Genomic DNA, 17,933 nt, shown 5'->3' with positions numbered 1-17,933 from the left:
ACCTATATATATTATATAGGCCGGCATTAGGCCACGTGGCGCTTCCGTAGGCCTATCCTTTATCAAATACTTAGCTAGGCTAAGGCTAGTTGCTTTTGAAGACTGAAAGAATTTACCATGTTGGCATTAAATTGCTTGTAGGTCTAGCCTAATATTCCTAAATTAGGAGTGCCCTGTAGGCCTAACCTGCGAAACTTTGTCAAATTTGCCAACTTTGGCCAGGGCCTAGTAGGCCTAAGGGTTTTATCATGGGCAAATTGTTGCATTATTCATCCAGTGTCAGCTTAGCAACTTGTCTAATCGAGGTGAACGCGTGTCCGACTGTTTAACAACGGAAACTGGTTCAGTAAACGAAAAAGAAATTTTTAACTTTTTCTACATAGCCATGTCCTGACCTAACACAGATTTTACCTCCTAACCTCAATCAGGGATCCGGTGGGGGGAGGGGGGTTTGCCTCCCTTGAACCACCACCCTCCTCCCCCCTTGGGCCCCAGTAACACTAAACATCATAAGGAATGGACTAAGTTTCTGTCCGGAGGTAGTGTTATAACCTGGTCCCATTTTTCTGTAAAGTACCCGAAAACTCCATCGTTAAATAGCATTAAATTCTCTCTCTCTCTCTCTCTCTCTCTCTCTCTCTCTCAGTTTTTATATCTAGTATTTCATCCTTTCTTACTAACCCTATGGGCTATTATTTAACATTTCCGATGACAATAAAGGTCCAGATTTCAACTTTTATATGTGTATTTCATTAAAGACTCATTATGCACATGTTGAACTAGGTAGTGAATTCTGTACCTTGTAGATAGTCAGCTGTGGTGGGAGGCCATTGGTCATTATCATTTCCTGTATCTTGTGGGTCAAAAGAAAGTGAAAATACTCATATTTCATCATGAAAAGATTTATTGAATAAATGCCACTGGGTATCACATATGTCATTACAAAAACTGAGGTTCATTAGAAGAATATATGAAAAATATACAATCTGCACCCATCTGTTACTTGAAGGAACGTATGGAATGTATGAGAAAATATAGTTTGGAAGTCAAATTTCATGTTAGGTCCTTTTTCCAGCATTCATGTCGTTGAAAGGTAGGACATTGTGAAGGTGTCACGCGACGCTTTTGTAAGGACGGCCAGTCCTCACACTTTCCTGGCGTCTTTTTGCAGGTTCCTGCCAAATTCTTCCAATATGCCTTAGGTTTGCAATAGTAATGTATGAATAAAATAAGTAAAATTTTGCTTACACCCACATATTTGGCAAAAAGAAGCAGAGACAAGCCATGTGCTTGTGTAACACCGCTGTCGTTAGGGACACTATAAGGTGGTGTCACACAAGCACATCCTATATCAAAGGAGTTTGTTTCATTGCCTCTAAAGCTTTGAATCTGTTTACTTTGGAAGAAATAGGAGGTAGGGTGTCAGAACTCTCCTCCAGTTACAAGCAACATAATTTGTCAATACAAGAAGCATTTTATGTTTTAACTTATTGTAATGGGTTCATTTAGCATTACGTTTTTTCCAAGGTGGGGTTTCCTTTAATGACCAAAGTGAAAGACGATAGTAGTATCTGTTTTAGAATCTGACGAGGCTCATTCCATGTAGGACACTTTATTAAAACTGAATCTATGGTAACTAGCATACTGGTAAATTTCCTTTAAATGGAGCATAATGTTTGAATTGCTTACTGGTAGTATATATAGTATATATGAAAAGGAAAGTACTGTAGTATTAAGTTTATAAATTGGCTAATTGCAATTAGTGATGACCCCTTAAAGAAATTTAGGGAAGTGAACGAATTGGCCTACAAGGTGCTGAAGGAGTCCGTCGTGTGACACCTCCTTTGGTTGCGCGTGTTCAGAGGAATGAAAATTAAGATATACAGTACAGTACAAAAATATGTAAAAAGGGAAGTACAGTAAATGCGTTTTAGGAACCTTGTCTCGCAGTCTGTAAGGTATGGCTATCCTAACACCCTAAACATGGACAAGTAATAAATTATGAAAAATAATCTTAGGCAGACATACATACACCAGTTCTGTGGAGTCCTTGATAAAGTAGAAAGTGATCCCATTTTGCTAAGTTTCCTGTTTGTTGCTAAAGAAATTTACTAATTCATGTGAGAATTATGTACAAAAATCAGCGCTGTCTTCGCAGTTAATGTTGCTTCAGTAGAAAAATGGGCACAGCATTAAAACTGTTAAATACATTAGTAGTACCAAAAGTTCATCCAGGAAATATTGCTTCAGAAGGTCGTCTGAGGATTTTAAGCAACATAAAGTATGTAATAAGAATATAAATTATATTTAAGCATTTAGGCAAATGGGATGAACAACCTCGCTTAACCCAGATCAAAGTTGAAAGAAAGAGATGGGGCGGAAGCTTGTGAGATTCAGGGAGGAGGTGAAAGCCAGACAGGGTTTTGTCGTTAGTTATCTCTTACCGTTTGTCAGTTAGTAATTGGCACCGAAGCTTTGCGTCTGAGTATTGCTAATTACGTTTCGTTTGATACAAACGGTCATAACCTCTGAAGGGCAGTGTATGTAACCAGAGCCACATACATCGCTATCTACCTATACAGTAAGGATAATAGTAAATAATTATGAAGACAATTATTGGCACACTATATATAGTAATGAAGTAATATTTTGATTCTAAAAAAAGCAGTTAAGGTCATTGTAGACAGAATACAGTCAAAGGTTTAGTGTCATGCAGTTAAAAGAAATTTATGATTATTCCTGATAAACGTACAGTGATTTGGCATGAGCCCTTTGCTCGTTCTAAATGCATCGGCTGAAACTGAGAGGGCTTACTCATAGTCATAATAGTAATCGGAATAATAATCATCATTGGCTGCAGCTGGCTTTGGTGGGGCAGGGGCCTTTGTTTTAGGCTTGGCAGGAGTAACGGCAGCAGCCGGTCTAGGTTGTGGGCGAGCGAGACCTCTTCTTCTGCCTCCCAAGCCACTCAGAATCATGCGGACCTCCTCGGGTGGGGTGTCTTCAACTGTGCCAATTTCCGTAATCTTCACTTCTGCTCCCTGGTACTGTATGTCTGAGATGCCGTAATTTGGCCGCCTGAATTTGCTGTCAACTTCGGGCTGAGGAGCGACTGGTGCAATCGTAGCAGGACCGGAGACATCATTTCGGCTGGTTTTCCGGCTTGCGGGAGTGTCCGCGCGGTCTCTGGAGCCTCCCCTGACTTTGTTTCGGACTGCAGCAGAAAGTGGTGGTGCAAAGATATCTGAAGAGGCTTGTTGCACGGGAGCTTTGGTCGTTTCGACAATGGGGTGTGCTGGTGGCTGGGGTGGAGTGTACCTGTTGAGGTATTACAATTTTAGTGTCATCATCTACATTTATGTATGAAGGCATGTATTAGATTATTAGTCTTGTTTTCTGTATGCTTAAGATGTTATATTTCCATTGCTTAGCTTGTGTAATGAGGTTGCTCATAGAATTCCCATCATTAGCTTGTCTGCTACAGACTAGAGGCAACTAATACCAGTTGTCTGATTGACTGCTTAGTTCCATTAAAAGTTACAGTGAGTTTAGTAACCTAAGTAGTGAGTTAGGCCATGACTTGGTAGTTAATCAGGTCAATCGGTAGCAGCCAGGCAGTGGGCATCCCAAAGTACTAATAAGAAATGGAGGGGTAATACCACTGAGAGCCACCCCTCTTAGAGGAAATGGCATGCAATGAACTGAAAAGACTTTACCTGGAGGACTTCCGCCTGCTGGCTCTTGTAGGTGGTGCGGCAGAGGTGGTGGCTGTAGGTGCTGAAGTTGTAGTAGTTACTGGGTCATCTACAGAGATCCTGACTGGGATAGGCCGGAGTCTGACGCCAGCCAGCTCCTTCTCCCTGTCCTCAACTGGGATGTCCCTGTAGTCGATCAGTGGTACCTCTTCCTCGGGGATCACTTCTTCCTCTGGGAACACTTCTTCCTGGTGAGGTTCCTGGACCGCTTCGTCCATCGTGGCTTTGTCTTCCGTCATCACTGTATCCTCCATCATGGTTTTGTCTTCTGTCATGGTCACGTCATCATCCATCATAACTTGTTCCTCCATCGCAGGTTTGTTTTGCATCATTTTCTTTTCTTCCGTCATCACTTTGTCTTCCATCATGACATCCTCGGGTCCTTTGGCCATGGTGTCATCCATGGGCATCATTGTGGTCGGGGCCTCCAGCCGTTCAGTGGGAGCATCCGTGATTGCTGCTTGTGTGGTTGGGGCTTCGGTTGTGGTGGTTGTAGTCGTGGTGGTCGCTGGTGTTGTTGTTGTTGTTGTAGTAGTAGTAGTGGTAGTACTGGTGGTAGTAGTAGTAGTTTTCTGAAGGGGTCGACGGATGTGTGGGGGTTTCCTCACGATTGTGGGACCCTGGAATTTCCTTCTGGCGCCACGGGTTGGTGCAAGTCTGAAAGAGACAAGATTTACTGTCAGAAGGTAGAAGTTTGTGAAGAATTTTCTCATTTAATCTATCCACAAGTATAAAATGATTACTCAATGTAGACTTTATTTCTGTACCAGCAAATAGGCTGTATAGTGTATATAGATGTACACACATGATTTGAAAAAGGTGAACGCAAGTTCAACTTTTTCGGGTAAAAGTCAGTTATGAAATAGAGTTGTGGTTTGGTGGATGTTAGTGTTAATTTGGAGGAACTGAGATATGTCGCTTGCATAAGCATTTGAGATTAATGTACTTGATATAAGTCACGGTAAAAGAATGCACAGGGCTTGTTATATAGCATATGTGGTCATTCGATGTACTGCCAGCTTCTGTGAATTGGGGGGGGTACAGGTATAGTGTGCTTAGGGTTTTCGTAAAGTGAATTCATTATTAGAGTGAAATACTGGTGTTGAATTTAAAAAAGAAATGAGAGAGAGAATGTAGAAAGAAAAGGTCAACCATCCCTAAATAAGGATGTGTAATAGAATGGATTGAGGACCAAGGCAACACTTGAAGATGCAAGACAAGAATATTGAAGTATTAGGGATTCATTATACTTTCACCTCCAGATTAGTTTTCCTATAATTTTAATTCATGCAGAAGAGTACATATTGTGGGATAAATTAGGCAGAGTATGTCATGCTTTCTTCCCTAAGTTGTTTCATCATTACAGTCTGCTGCTGAATCTACGCACTTTATATGTATGTATGGTCAGGTCCAGGATCACAGAAGAATTTATCTTGCAAGTGTAGAGGTTATGCAGAAAAAATAGAAGAAATTCAAGTGGTCGACACCAGTTGACAATAAATGATTATTCAATCAGTCAGTGACCCTTACCATTTTTGAAGAGAACAGTTGTAGGGCAAAAACTGTCAACAACTTTTACTCAAGTACTTTCAACTCGACCCAGTGTAAGGTCAGGGTCACTGGCCCCATAAGGTCCGGTTTCCCAATGGGGACACAGTCCACTTTGCCAAAGTTAGAATTTCCCCCCTTTTAAAATTTAAAAGGTAATTGTGTCAGGAGAATGTGGGTCAAGGTCATTTTAATGGATTAGAAATATATATATTTTTTTCCAGTTTTAAGTGTGTCTGGAATTTCAATTTAAGCTTTATTGCCACTGATCTGATGTAGCTCTGGGTCTCGTAATGATGCAGAATGTGACAGCATTGTCATATACAATTTTTCCACCGTTTCCTTTCCCATGACATCTGTGATTACCTAACCACCTGTTGTTTCTCTGATGTTATCTGCCCTGTGCCGAATAAGGGTCCTACTTGCTTGCCCCCCTCTCGTTGGCATCATCCGCAGCTTAGCAATAGAGGGGGGAGAAGGTCGGAGATGACACTGCGCGAGTGAGTCCCGTTAACTCCAAGTCGATGAAAGCATTGTCGGGTTCGACAAGTTGTCCAAAGCGTCGTGTCTCATTGCCCACTTTCTCGAAGAAGAATCACCCCAAATGAAATACCACAGTCGGAAAATGATGCAAAATGATCGAGTATTGCGTCAGCTCTTCCCAAATTTACTTTTGGTGCCCTGAGATGACCCCTAGTATTTCGGGAGACCGTAGATAGTTTGGGAGACGTGAGGGCTAAGGAAAGCTTTTACCATTCAAGAAGTGTCGTCTGGTGATTTTTTTCTTCAAACGTTTATGTCTGAAACGTTCATAATTATAATGATGTGGACGTTTTTTCTTAGTAATTTTTTCAATAAAAAATTCCTTGTGTCTATTTTCTGCAATATGTATGTCCTATATGCTACGTCTGTGTCGGTTTCCATTTCTCTCTCTCTCTCTCTCTCTCTCTCTCTCTCTCTCTCTCTCTCTCTCTCTCTCTCTCTCTCTCTCTGCGTGCAGTGAAGCATACCCTCAAATATTTTTATTTGCATATAATTTTTTTTTTCGTACTCAGATTACAATAAAAAGGAAAACTTGATAAAGACTCGTCTGTCCCCCTCCCCTCCCCCCCCCTCCCTCCCCTCCCCCATCCCCCTCCCCCCCTCCCCCCCTCCCCCTCCCCCTCCCCCTCCCCCTCCCCCTTCCGCTCCGTCCAGGATTCCTGGCATAAATTTAAAGTAACCTTAAAAGGGAAAAATCTCCCCGCAACCTTTTGTCCCCTGACACTTGGCCTCAGAGGTAAAAGTTGTTGCTTGTGACCTCACGTGAATCTTCTCCTGTCTCTTGAGTGTTTTTTTTTTTTATGGGGGGGTGGGGGGTAGTTAAAGCAACGTATAGGGGCCCTTTTCTTTGCCCTCGAGGAGTTCTTAGGGACGGAGATGTCGGTGAGTTCTTTTGACTGAAAATCAAGCTTGAAAAGTCTACCTCGCAAAGGGGGCGCTGGCCGTTGGTTTTATTGCCGTCAGTGCACCCTCATGCGATGCACTGTAGGCGTTACTTGTAAGGTTCCTTGCAGCATCATCCCTTCCTTAGGTCCCTAGCTGCAGCCCCTTTCGTTCTTTTACTGTACCTCCGTTCGTATTCCCTGTCTCCTCCACCTTCTCATGAATTTTTTTCATGGTGCAACTTTGCTCTGAGGTTATCCTCTTCGAGACCTCTTTCCTGTCACTCTCCGTTTCAGCGCTGATTGACCTCGTAGGTCCCAGCGCCTGGCCTTTGGCCTAAATTCTGCCTATTCTGGAAGAGCCTATAAAAGCATCAGTACTTCTCGCTGCTTCCTCGTGACTGGAGGAGACCTCGCCAGACACCGACGTCAGAGTAAGTCCCGAAAGATGACTTTGGCGACCCTTCTTGTTTTAGGTTACAGCAGGACCCACTGGGTTACAGGGTCATATTACAGGGTCATATTACAAGGGGGCCGAGGAGCACAACACACCATCTGGTCACGCACAGGTTTTACAGGAAAGGGTATACAGTTTCATTCCTCAGTGTGGGCACGTCAGGTTGCTTGTGGAAGCTAAGTGCCCTTACCGCGAAGGTCATTGGTAAATGCCCTCTCTCTCTCTCTCTCTCTCTCTCTCTCTCTCTCTCTCTCTCTCTCTCTCTCTCTCTCTCTCTCTCTCTCTCTCTCTCTCTCTCTCTCTCTCTCTCTCTCTGCATGCCTACACTAATCCAGCTTGTAAACGTAAAGGTGATGATTAGGATAAGTAACCGTTAGGTCCTTGTCGTTGACGCTTCTAACTGGGACTTGGGATCATTCAGGTCAACTTGGTCAGAGTCAAATGAAATCTAAGCGAATCTCAAAGGGAAATCAGTGTGGGAGCAAGGAACACTACTCCAGTGTGGGGTTAAGAACACTACTCCATTGTGGGAAGGAACACTACTCCAGTGTGGTATCGAGAGATTTCTCCAGTGTGAGAGTAGGAATTTTACTCCAGCCCGCCTGGTAGGGACACTTCAGTGTGGGAGTAAGGAACACTGCTTCATTGTGGGAGTAGGAAAACTACTCCAAACTGGAGTAGGTGGCTTCCAATGGAAGCATGAAAAACGTCACTTTTAATGAAAATTGCTTAACATTCCAGAAGCTGCCTTGAAGGGCCCAGGAAACGTGAACTTTTCAAAATACGGGGCATTCGTAATTCGGCGAAGATGGGAGAGACTTGAAGAGTTGCAAGTGTTGAGTTGATTCACGTCAATAAACGTGAAAGAAGGAGAAGAAAAGGTACAAGAAGAAATGAAATACATTGGAAATTGGGACAATCTCGTAAAGCCTCGTCAAAAACAGCGACACCGACTAGTGATTAAGCAGAATATGACTACGAAGATGATACAGTCCTTGTTATGTAGATCGTGTACTTGTAGATTAGAGTGTAACTCTGCACCACTTTTACATGATGTAAGTTACAGGAATAGTGTCACCTTTGTAATCAGAAATGTTTGAGAGAGAAGTTCGCGTTCGTAAGCTGGGCTCTCAGTTCCCCATAGTTTCTCAGGACAATAGTGGTATGTCTGGAAAGGATTCCTATTTTGCAGCGAGCGTTGGAATCGTATTCCCCTACCCTCCATTGTTCCGGAAAGTCATTCCTGGCTGCTCTTGCAACGAGACCAAGTTAATCCAGGACACACGAAGAGTTTGAGTGGGTCCTGGGTTAATTGGACATCAACAAAACAAAAAGAAAATCTTAGCTCCATAAGACCCTGTTGTGGGGTGGTGCTGTCTTGTAGGCATTACTCATTCCCTTTACTGTACCTCCGTTCATGGTTCTCTCTCTTCCATCGTGACATCCAGCCATATCTGATCATTGATTAGTAGTGCAACTGCTTTGAGGTTTTCCTCCTGTTACACCTTTCAGGATCTGCCAGTTTCCGTTTCACCGCTGGATGACCCAATGGGCCTCAGCGTTTGGTTTTTGGCCTGAATTTTGTAATCTGTTCTGTTATTGGCTCCATATGACGACGTTAAACACACACACACACAGTTGTCAAATGACATGACGTGGCCATTTTTGTTCCCGTGTTTTTCGTTCTTTTTCTTTCTTGTTAATGGTCGAGGTCGTTTCGTACCAGAATCGTGAGAGCTTTTAGAATGAAGTCGTGCGTCTCTTGTTTCTTGTATTTTTGCTTTTGTTCTTATTTTGATCTTTTGTTATTGGTTGTTTGGGGGGAGGGGACGTGGTAGGCAATCATTGTCTTGCGTTGCTCCGTAACTCGGGTGTCTTTTGTTTATGATGTTAGTTGAGAAGTAGATGAATAGAGAAACTAGTCAATAGATACATGAGTAAATATCCTTTGACAATAGATGAATTGACATGAACGATAGATAAACAGATAAATAATAAATTGAATAAATCTGAAAATAAACAACTTGACAGATGCACAAGTGAATACGTAAATAGGTAAATAAATTAGATAAATAAACGTGTAAATAAATACACAAATTGATAGAAACAAATCAATAAGACAATAAACACATAAACAAATAGAAGTAAATTGAAAAAATTAAAGACTTGTCCAAAATCCTTGGCCCGACGGCACTTTACAGTTTCAAGCAATTACCGGTTTGTGTTTGCGTCCGTGCGTTCTTTTTCCCCGTGAGATTTATATTCGCGATAAATTTTGAATATTGCAAAAGAGAGAGAGAGAGAGAGAGAGAAAGTGAGTGAGAGGAGAGGTCGAAGGTCAAGGCTATTCCCTGCTGTTGAAGAGGTGGCCATGTTGGGAATACTTAGAGGGCCATTATTATTGTTATTATTATTATTATTATTAACTCCTGTCTTTTGGCCATTTGCGTCAGTCGTTGTGGAACCCCCCTCCCACCAACATGCCCCCCCCCCCCTTTTCCCCCAACCTTAACGGGCTTGGCTGTCATTCATGCGCGCAGGTTGCGTATGTATGCGTGTCACTTTCTGTTTTCTGTTGAGGAAAGTGAAAGGTCGGTCGCGAGATGTTCCCTCGTATGTGACATTTTTCCAGCGTTTAGAGGAGGAGGAGGGAGGAGGAGGAGGAGGTGGAGGAGGAGGAGGAGGAGGAGGAGGAGGAGGAGGAGGAGGAGGAGGAGGAGGAGGAAACTTCTTCGTCTGTGAGCGTGGGAAGAGAGAGCGGGAGAAAAGAGAATTTGTTGAATTTTTTTAAAGAAAATATATATTTTTTTAAAAGAAGATAGAATTGATGAGATTGTTTTAAAAAATAGAATTTGACGAGTCTTTTATAAAGAAAATAGATTTGATTAAGTTTTTAAGTAGATTTTTGTTTAGTTTTTCATAGGAAAATAGAATTTGATGTTTGTTTTATAGAATTTGATGTTTAGTTTTATATAATTTGATGAGTGTTTCTTGTAAGGGGACCAGAATTTGCTGAATATGTATGAAAATAGGATTTGTTGAGAAATATTTTTAGGAGACTGGAATTAGCATTTTTTAAAAAATAGAATTTAATGGATTTTTTTTTAGAAATAGAATTTGTTGATTTTTTTTCTCGAAAATAGGATTTCCTGAGCGTTAGTTTTTTGGAAAATGAAATTAGATGAGTTCTTATTGATAATAGAATTTGGTGAGTTTTTTTTTTAAGGATAATAGACTTTTCTGATTTTTGTAAATAAAAATGGAATTTGGTAGGTTTTTTCAATAGTTTTTTTTTAAATTTTTTTTAGTTTTGAAAGGAAAATAGACTTTATTAAGTCTTTTAGGAAAACAGATATAGCTGATATTTTTTTTAGTTTAGTTTTCAAAGTAAAAAAGACTATTAAGTTTTTTAGGAAAACAAAATTAGCTGATATTTTTTCAAGTTCTTAAAGGAAAGTAGAATTTAATAAGTTTTTAGGAAAACAATGAATTGATTTAAAAAAAAAAAATACAACTTGCTGAGCATTTTTATAATAAAAATAGAGTTTATTTTGATTTCTTATGAAAACAGATTTTGCTGTGTTTCTGTGCGTGTGTGTGTGTGTGTCAGTGAGTGAGAGAGAGAGAGAGAGAGAGAGAGAGAGAAGCAGGGCCTATAATAAGGTGGCCGCAGGCTATCTTTTGTCCCCAATATTCCAAGGAAAACAAGGACCTCAGAATTAGAAAATAATAATGTTTTATATATTTATATAATATGAGTATATATCATATTATATATATAATAATATTAGATACCTATAATATATCATTTATATAAATATCAGATATATTTATTAGAATATATATAATTATATAATATTATATACTATATATATATATATAAACACAAATGGTCGCGTATTTAGTTTTATGTGGCATTGTTAAAGAAAAAACTAAAGGTTTTTTTACGTATTTTTTTTACTCACTCTCTCTCTCTCTCTCATTGAAGGCTTTATGTTTTTTCGTGATGGGATAAAACAGAGAGAGAGAGACGGTAAATAGAGAGAGAGAGCGGAATATATAGGAAGGGAGAGAGAGAGAGATGCTGTAAATAGAGAGTGAGGGGATGGGATAAACTATTTAGAGAGAGCGAGGAGGAGGGATACTAAGGAAGAAGAGGAGAGAGAGAGGGAGATAACTAGGGAGAGAGAGAGAGGAGGGGATTACTAGGAAGAGAGAGAGAGAGGAGGGGATAACTAGGAAGAGAGAGAGAGAGAGAGGCAGTAAATAGAGAGAGAGCGCGATAACTAGGGAGAGTAAGTGAGAGAGGTGATAAGTAAAGAGAGACAGAGAGAGGGATAACCAAGGGAAGAGAGAGAGGTAGAGAGAGAGAGCGGTGAGAGTAGAGAGAGAGCGGAAGATGAAGGAGAGAGAGAGAGAGGAGGGCGGGAACTAGGTAAGAGAGAAAGGTAGGTGACCAGTATAGAGAGAGCGAGAGAAAGAGAGAGGGGAAATGTAGATAAGAGAGAAAGAACGCGATAGATAGGCACTAGCTTGATAGACTGACAGATATAAATAGAGAAAGAGAGAACCACAAATAGATAGGAAAACAGAAAACAGATATCTTACGGAGGCAGATAAAGAGAGCTGAACAGAAAGCAATAACAAATGTTTACACTTAGAAGTTGAGCAATCGTGCGTATAATTAATATATATATATATATATATAATGATATATATATTATAATATATAGTATATATATATTTATATATATATATATAGATATATATATATATATATATATATATATATACATATATATTATATATATATATATATATATATATATATATATATATATATATATGTATAGTACACAATTCGTCATCTGTCAGTTGTCTTAAAAGCAAATGGGTCATGGTATATTAAATGATACTACTGACCACAGGGGAAGGAGGAATAACCCCGTGGGTTTTGGGGTGAGGGTGGGGGTTGGTTGACCAAGAAATGACTTCAGCGAGGTACCAAATAACAATGCTCTCCCCCCCTACACCCCAAAGTAGCCATTGTTGTTAAGAGTATCTGTGTCCCCTGATGGTATAAATGTGAAGGATTCTTTGGTTTTGGGCGTCACGGTTTTATTGGGGAACGAGGTCTGTTTCCTGAATATCCGTGAAGCGGAAGTTATACGTCTCTCTCTCTCTCTCTCTCTCTCTCTCTCTCTCTCTCTCTCTCTCTCTCTCTCTCTCTCTCTGCCTCTGTTTGTGCCTTACGTGACTGACTTACTGCTAGTTTTCTAGTGACGTTTTTTGGGGTAAAATTCTCTCCTTGTTGATCTGGTGCGATATAGATATATATATATATATATATATATATATATATATATATATATATATATATATATATATATATATATGAAGAGCGTGAATCGAATCTGACCAAATCAGTGGATTTAATACCAGAAAATAAGCCGACTGTCGTGGGTGGCAGCCAGAAGGTTAGTGGCAGAAGGGTAGCAACCCCGTCCTAAAGCCTTATAAATAAGAAAAAAATTAAATTTATGCGTGCCGGAATTTTTGCTCGTATTCATGTCAAAACAATAATAGATATGAAAGTCTGGGTTGCAGACTCACTCGTCTGTATAAAAGTGCGAATGAATTTCTCTGTCCAGGAAGAATCTGTGAAGTAAATGAATTTGAGTATTTTATGAGGTGAAAGAAAATCCGATGAGTTTGCTGTAAGGATTGTGGCGTGAGGCATGAATAAGTGCCGACTCCAACGCTGTTTACTCCGTATGGGGTCAGTGCCGTCAGTGCCCCTCAAGCGGTGCACTGTGGGCATCAGTTGAGGTTCTTTGGAGCGCCCCCTCGGCCCCTAGCTGCAACCCCTTTCATTCTTTTTACCGTACCTCAGTGCATATTCTCTTTCTCCCATCTGACAATTGCTTCGTAGTGCAACTGCTTTGAGGTTATCCTCCTCCTGTTACACCTCATAAAACCTCCGTTTTTACCCCGAATTTCCTGGCGATTAGCCTTTGACCTGAATTTTATATTCCAGTTCCAGTGCGAATATCGTTGGACGTGCAAATTCTCCACTTAGGGCATCATGCGTTTAAAGGCAAAGAGATTCGAATCTGTTTGCATTACAGAGATGGCAATGGCTTCGTTCAGAAGGTTCCAGGCAAAGGCGAAAATCCTTGACGTTTTGGTGGCAGATTTGCGCTCTGGTGACGGAGATGTCCTCAGAGCAACAGCCAATTATCAGCAGAATGAAAAAACTTTGACCTCCCCCACTCATTCTTGTAAAACCGTGGTCATGCAGGAGGGTGTTGGTGTAGATTTGGAAGAAGAAGAAGAGGAGGGAGAACATCCTCTCTATTTGAAAAAGAATCGGAGGTTTTGGCTGTTTGGTGGTGAGAGTTTGGTTCAACAGAATGCTCACAGTAACACCGAGGGTCATTTCTTACGTTGCTCGCTCAGTTTTGCAGAGGAATGTCCCCTCGCATTCACACGAGTTTCAGAGAATGACTTACTTTCATTTCCACTGAATGGGAAAGAACCTTTTTAGTTTTCTGTAAAACTGTTCAAATGGCCTTTTCTCTGTCTGCCCCCAGATTTTAAACGCTACCGAGGCTAGAGGGCTGCAAATTGGTATGACCATCATCCACCTTCCCATCATCAAACGTACAAAATTGCAGCCTTCTAGTCTCAGTAGTTTTTATTTGATTTAAGGTTAAATTTAACCTTGATTGCGCATCTGGCACCACTATAGGTGTCAGCAACACATGGCACTACTGAGATGTGGCTGAAAGTTTCATGGGCAGAATTTCATACAGGATTATACACTGTACAGAAAACTCATTTGTGCCGAGAACACATCGGCGCATCTGTACTTGTTATGTATTGTTATCGAGAGTAACAAATGTGTAGTTTTTGAATAGGGCAGGACATCACTGGAGAGCCCATCACAGAAGAAATCATGACAGTGGAACTCCAATGGAAATGTATTAAGTACAAAGATTGAATTGACGAATGAAGAGCCTATCATACCCCAGTTATTGAAGTCTGTGAAGTTCATTTCTGTCGATGTCACTACTATTTTGTGTCACTTGGAACATCTCATCAAGTCCCAAAACAACCAAGGTTCAGATTACTTTGTTCCGCTGTATCAGAAACAATTTTCAATTACTGCACCTATACATCTTCGACACGTTTCCTAATGTCGTTCTGCAGTGCTGATCAAACCGAGTGCAGATGGATGGAAGAAGACACATGATACAAAGAGAGCAAGTAAATACACTGCTATCCTCACCAGATTTATTCCTGTCTGCACAATGAATGACTGGACAGAAACAGGCCAGTAGACTCAGTAGTACCCAGCCTGGAAACAGATTCAGAAGGGTCTTTGGTGTTGATGAGGAAAAGCGAAGAGGGAGTGTCATGTTAGATGTCGTAAGTTCGCACACCATGAGGAGTAATACTCATTTCCGCCTTAGTGTGGTCCTCATAAGTCTAACATCAGTGGACTTCTCCGTCTTGCTAACGAATCAGAGATCGCAAAAGACTCGGAAGTGTGAAAATCGAAATATCCACAGTATAGGCGACGAAGAACCATGTGGATAACCCAAGTGATGGACTCTGATTCTTTATATCCACACACATTCTGTGGGTAATTATTGTTTAGTACTCCTCACAGGGTCTATGAAAACATACCGTTTGACCAATCCCTAAGTTCCAGCTTGCTGTGTACAGTATTTCATTGCTCAATTTATATGTACTACTTGGGAATTCTTTCAACTTTCCTTCAGGATTTGAAAATGCCGTAATCAACTATATAAATTGATCAATACAATTACATTTGTGGTGTTGAAGATGCCTTTAGGACAACGAGAGTAAGGAAAGCTTGCAGAACAGCCATCTCAGTCTCACTCTGAGACTGTGTAATGGCAAAGCCTCATGTATTTCAGCCCTTTTGGGATCAAACCTTACTTCTCTTTCTATTTTTCTTTCATTTAAGTCTCGAGTAGGTAAGTGGAGACAATCTTATAAACGACGACCCCATAAGAAGGTTGTTTTTCTCAGTTGTATCTTAAAATAATCTCCCATTCTCGTTCTCTTCCAGGTGGGGTCACAGCTATTACTGTTTGAGTCACACACTTTCGATCTTGGTTTGAATCTGGGCTTAATTCATAAAGAAATATTATTATTGCTTTTATATAATGTTGTAACCAGAGTTAGAAGAACTGATTTACAGATCTTCCTTCTAGAGCATTTTCGTGTTACATCAGAAGGCAGATATTCTCATAATTTCAACCATTCTCCTTTCAGATCTTGCTCTCTAGCGGTTGCGTTATGGAAGATCAGTTATGTTTAAACCAGCATCCAGAGTTTGGTTGTTTGGTTGAGAGAGCAAAGGTTCAAGTCATTAAGCATTGGGCCATTATATTCCTTTTCAGTGTTCTGGGGCATTTAGATGCAATGAAAGAGAAGCAGAGTTGTATCCTTCAGCCCATTTTTACAAAGCATCATGCTTAAGGTATGTTGGTTTGAGACAGTTCATTACTATTGCAGGGTATGGACTTGAGGATGTTGAAGATCTTGTGTTAATTCAGAGGGAAGAAGCATTCTTAAATTCATAAGTAAGAAATTACACGTTTGATGGGAGGAGTGGTGGACGTAGGTAACTCTCAGATCAGACCAATTCTGAGCTCAGCGACAGAATGCAAAATTGGATTTTGCGAAAGATTGAGGTGCATCAGACTAACCAAAGGTTTGATAATGTTCCAGTGGTTCCTGAAGGGTGAATTTGAATTGTGCAAAATCAGCAGTCTTGGAGGTAAGCACTTGGTATGACCACAGCTGGGTATTTATTGTCTATGACATGATAAAGTACAGCTTATATACCTGTTCTTTAGAACAATTGCATCCAGAGCAATTTATGTGATTCACGGTCTTTTTTTAAAAGAATGTCTGTTTAGCATATCTCATGATGTGTGTGAGTTTTGCTTTCAAGACAAAAGTTCGTTCTCTCTTGTCCAATATTCTTTCTGTCATCTTTCAAATTGAATCCCTCCCAGCTATTGGTAATTGAGGATCAGCAATAAGTGTTAGCAATTCTTCCAAGGTTCTTCCTATGAACCAGGCCAAGTGTATCCTTATGAAACTAGGTCAGCATCTTTAGGTGCATTGCATTATATTGAGTAGCTTCTTCAAATGTTATGTGGAGCTTACCAGTTTCAGTAAGAATCATGTTCTCATTTTGGCAGAAGACTTCCCTTTCAATAACCAATCTGGAACCATTACTGTAACCTTATAAAAGGTCGCTGGTTTCTTCTCACTCTGTAGTTATCCTGTTGGATGTTGGTCTCGAGAAGTACCTGAGAGTGTGCTGCCTTCTCAACTTAAACCACAGAGGGCATTTCAGTTACTGCATGGAAATTTTGAATCCATCTTGACGAGGGGTTCTACTACATCAATTCTTAAATTTGAAACTCTTTACCTTTTGCATTTCCGAGATTCAAATGTATACGGTACTTAGGTTGAAGAAACTGCGTTATCATCAGTGGTTAGGTTAGAGTCAGACTGCTTAACCCGTATTTCACTCCTTTGGCCACAAACATAATTTTGAAGTCAAGTCCTCTCCCTGCCTTAATCCAAACTCAAACATGACCTGCTTAGCAGGAAGAAGAAAATTTAGGGTAGGGGTTCGCTCACAGGTCATCTTGTCAGAATCTTGTCAAGATTTGCTCGGAACTAAGAAAAGCAAGCATAGAACCATTTTTTCATTCATGGACTTTGCTGTTATAAGGGAATGCTGTACTAGCCTTTAGTGAGGAAGCTTTTCCTGACACATAGGAAGCCTTTCAAAGCTTTATGCCACCACATTCAACTTGCAGTGTTGACATAAGGGTCTGCAGCGTATTTGGGCTTGTCTCCAGAGTTTCAGGTGTGTATGTATTTGCGATCTCAAAATTGTATTGGGTGACAAATGCAAATCATCACAAGCACCTCTGTATCGCGGGTTCTCATGTAGCGTGCTAACTTTGGATGAAAGTTTAGGTATAATTTCAGCTAAAGTTAATTTTGAAGCTTCCTCGCAGTACTTTTAGTGGTCAGTCCAAGGTAGTCTTTGACATAAAAAACTACGCCTTGACTTTATTCAATCAAAATAAGGAAAGCTTCATAAGATTAAGGTACCAGATACATTTTTAGAGTAGAAGATCTATTACATTGTTCTGAGCCTGTTCTCAGGAAAAGTGGACCTTTTAATGTATAGTTTTAAGCGGTAGCTGGTTTAGCCTTCTATCTGTGCAGTTGGCAGACATAAGAGGAAATCATGTTTGTACTTGGGAGTCTGGATAATGGAACAATGTCAAATGACTTCACAACATTATCCTTTCTTAACTCTGCTTGTCTCTTGAACAGTGAAGTTGGTCAGTGCTTAAATGAGTACACAAGATCCTGTGACTGTATGTACAGACAATGGGCTGACAACTTCATCCAAAAATCTGTGCTCAGAATTAGCATAGTACGTTGGGAGTTTGATAGTCTGTCATATGAAAGCTGTGGTCACCAGATATAAATACAGGTTATGTTGTGCTTTAGTTAGCACGGAATGGTTTATGCTGTGTTGTAGTTTCTCTGTTTGTGGTACAGAATAGGTTCTCCTGAGACTAGAGCGAGAAAGCCCTTTATTTCATATGGAAAATTTTTGTTGCCCATTGACATAAAGAAAACAAAGCCTTGTGATCTGAAATGCTCTACAATTTG

General features: G+C 40.4%; 1 protein-coding gene across 1 annotated transcript in view; it reads right to left on the bottom strand.

Annotated features, from left to right (window-relative positions):
• Positions 1–886: 886 nt before the first annotated feature.
• The window catches only part of LOC135205825 (uncharacterized), a 45,498-nt gene continuing 28,451 nt past the window's right edge, over positions 887–17,933 (bottom strand). The window contains exons 3-4 of the mRNA XM_064237025.1: positions 3,717–4,412; positions 887–3,318 (exon numbers count right to left, since the gene is read on the bottom strand). Of these exons, the coding sequence (XP_064093095.1) occupies positions 2,811–3,318; positions 3,717–4,412 (1,204 nt within the window). The 3' untranslated portion in view covers positions 887–2,810. The remainder of the gene's footprint in view (positions 3,319–3,716; positions 4,413–17,933) is intronic.

Source organism: Macrobrachium nipponense, chromosome 24 (assembly GCF_015104395.2).
Source record: "Macrobrachium nipponense isolate FS-2020 chromosome 24, ASM1510439v2, whole genome shotgun sequence".
NCBI lineage: Eukaryota > Metazoa > Arthropoda > Malacostraca > Decapoda > Palaemonidae > Macrobrachium > Macrobrachium nipponense.
Note: the sequence above shows the minus strand (reverse complement) of the source record. Positions and strands in the feature narration are given on the sequence as shown.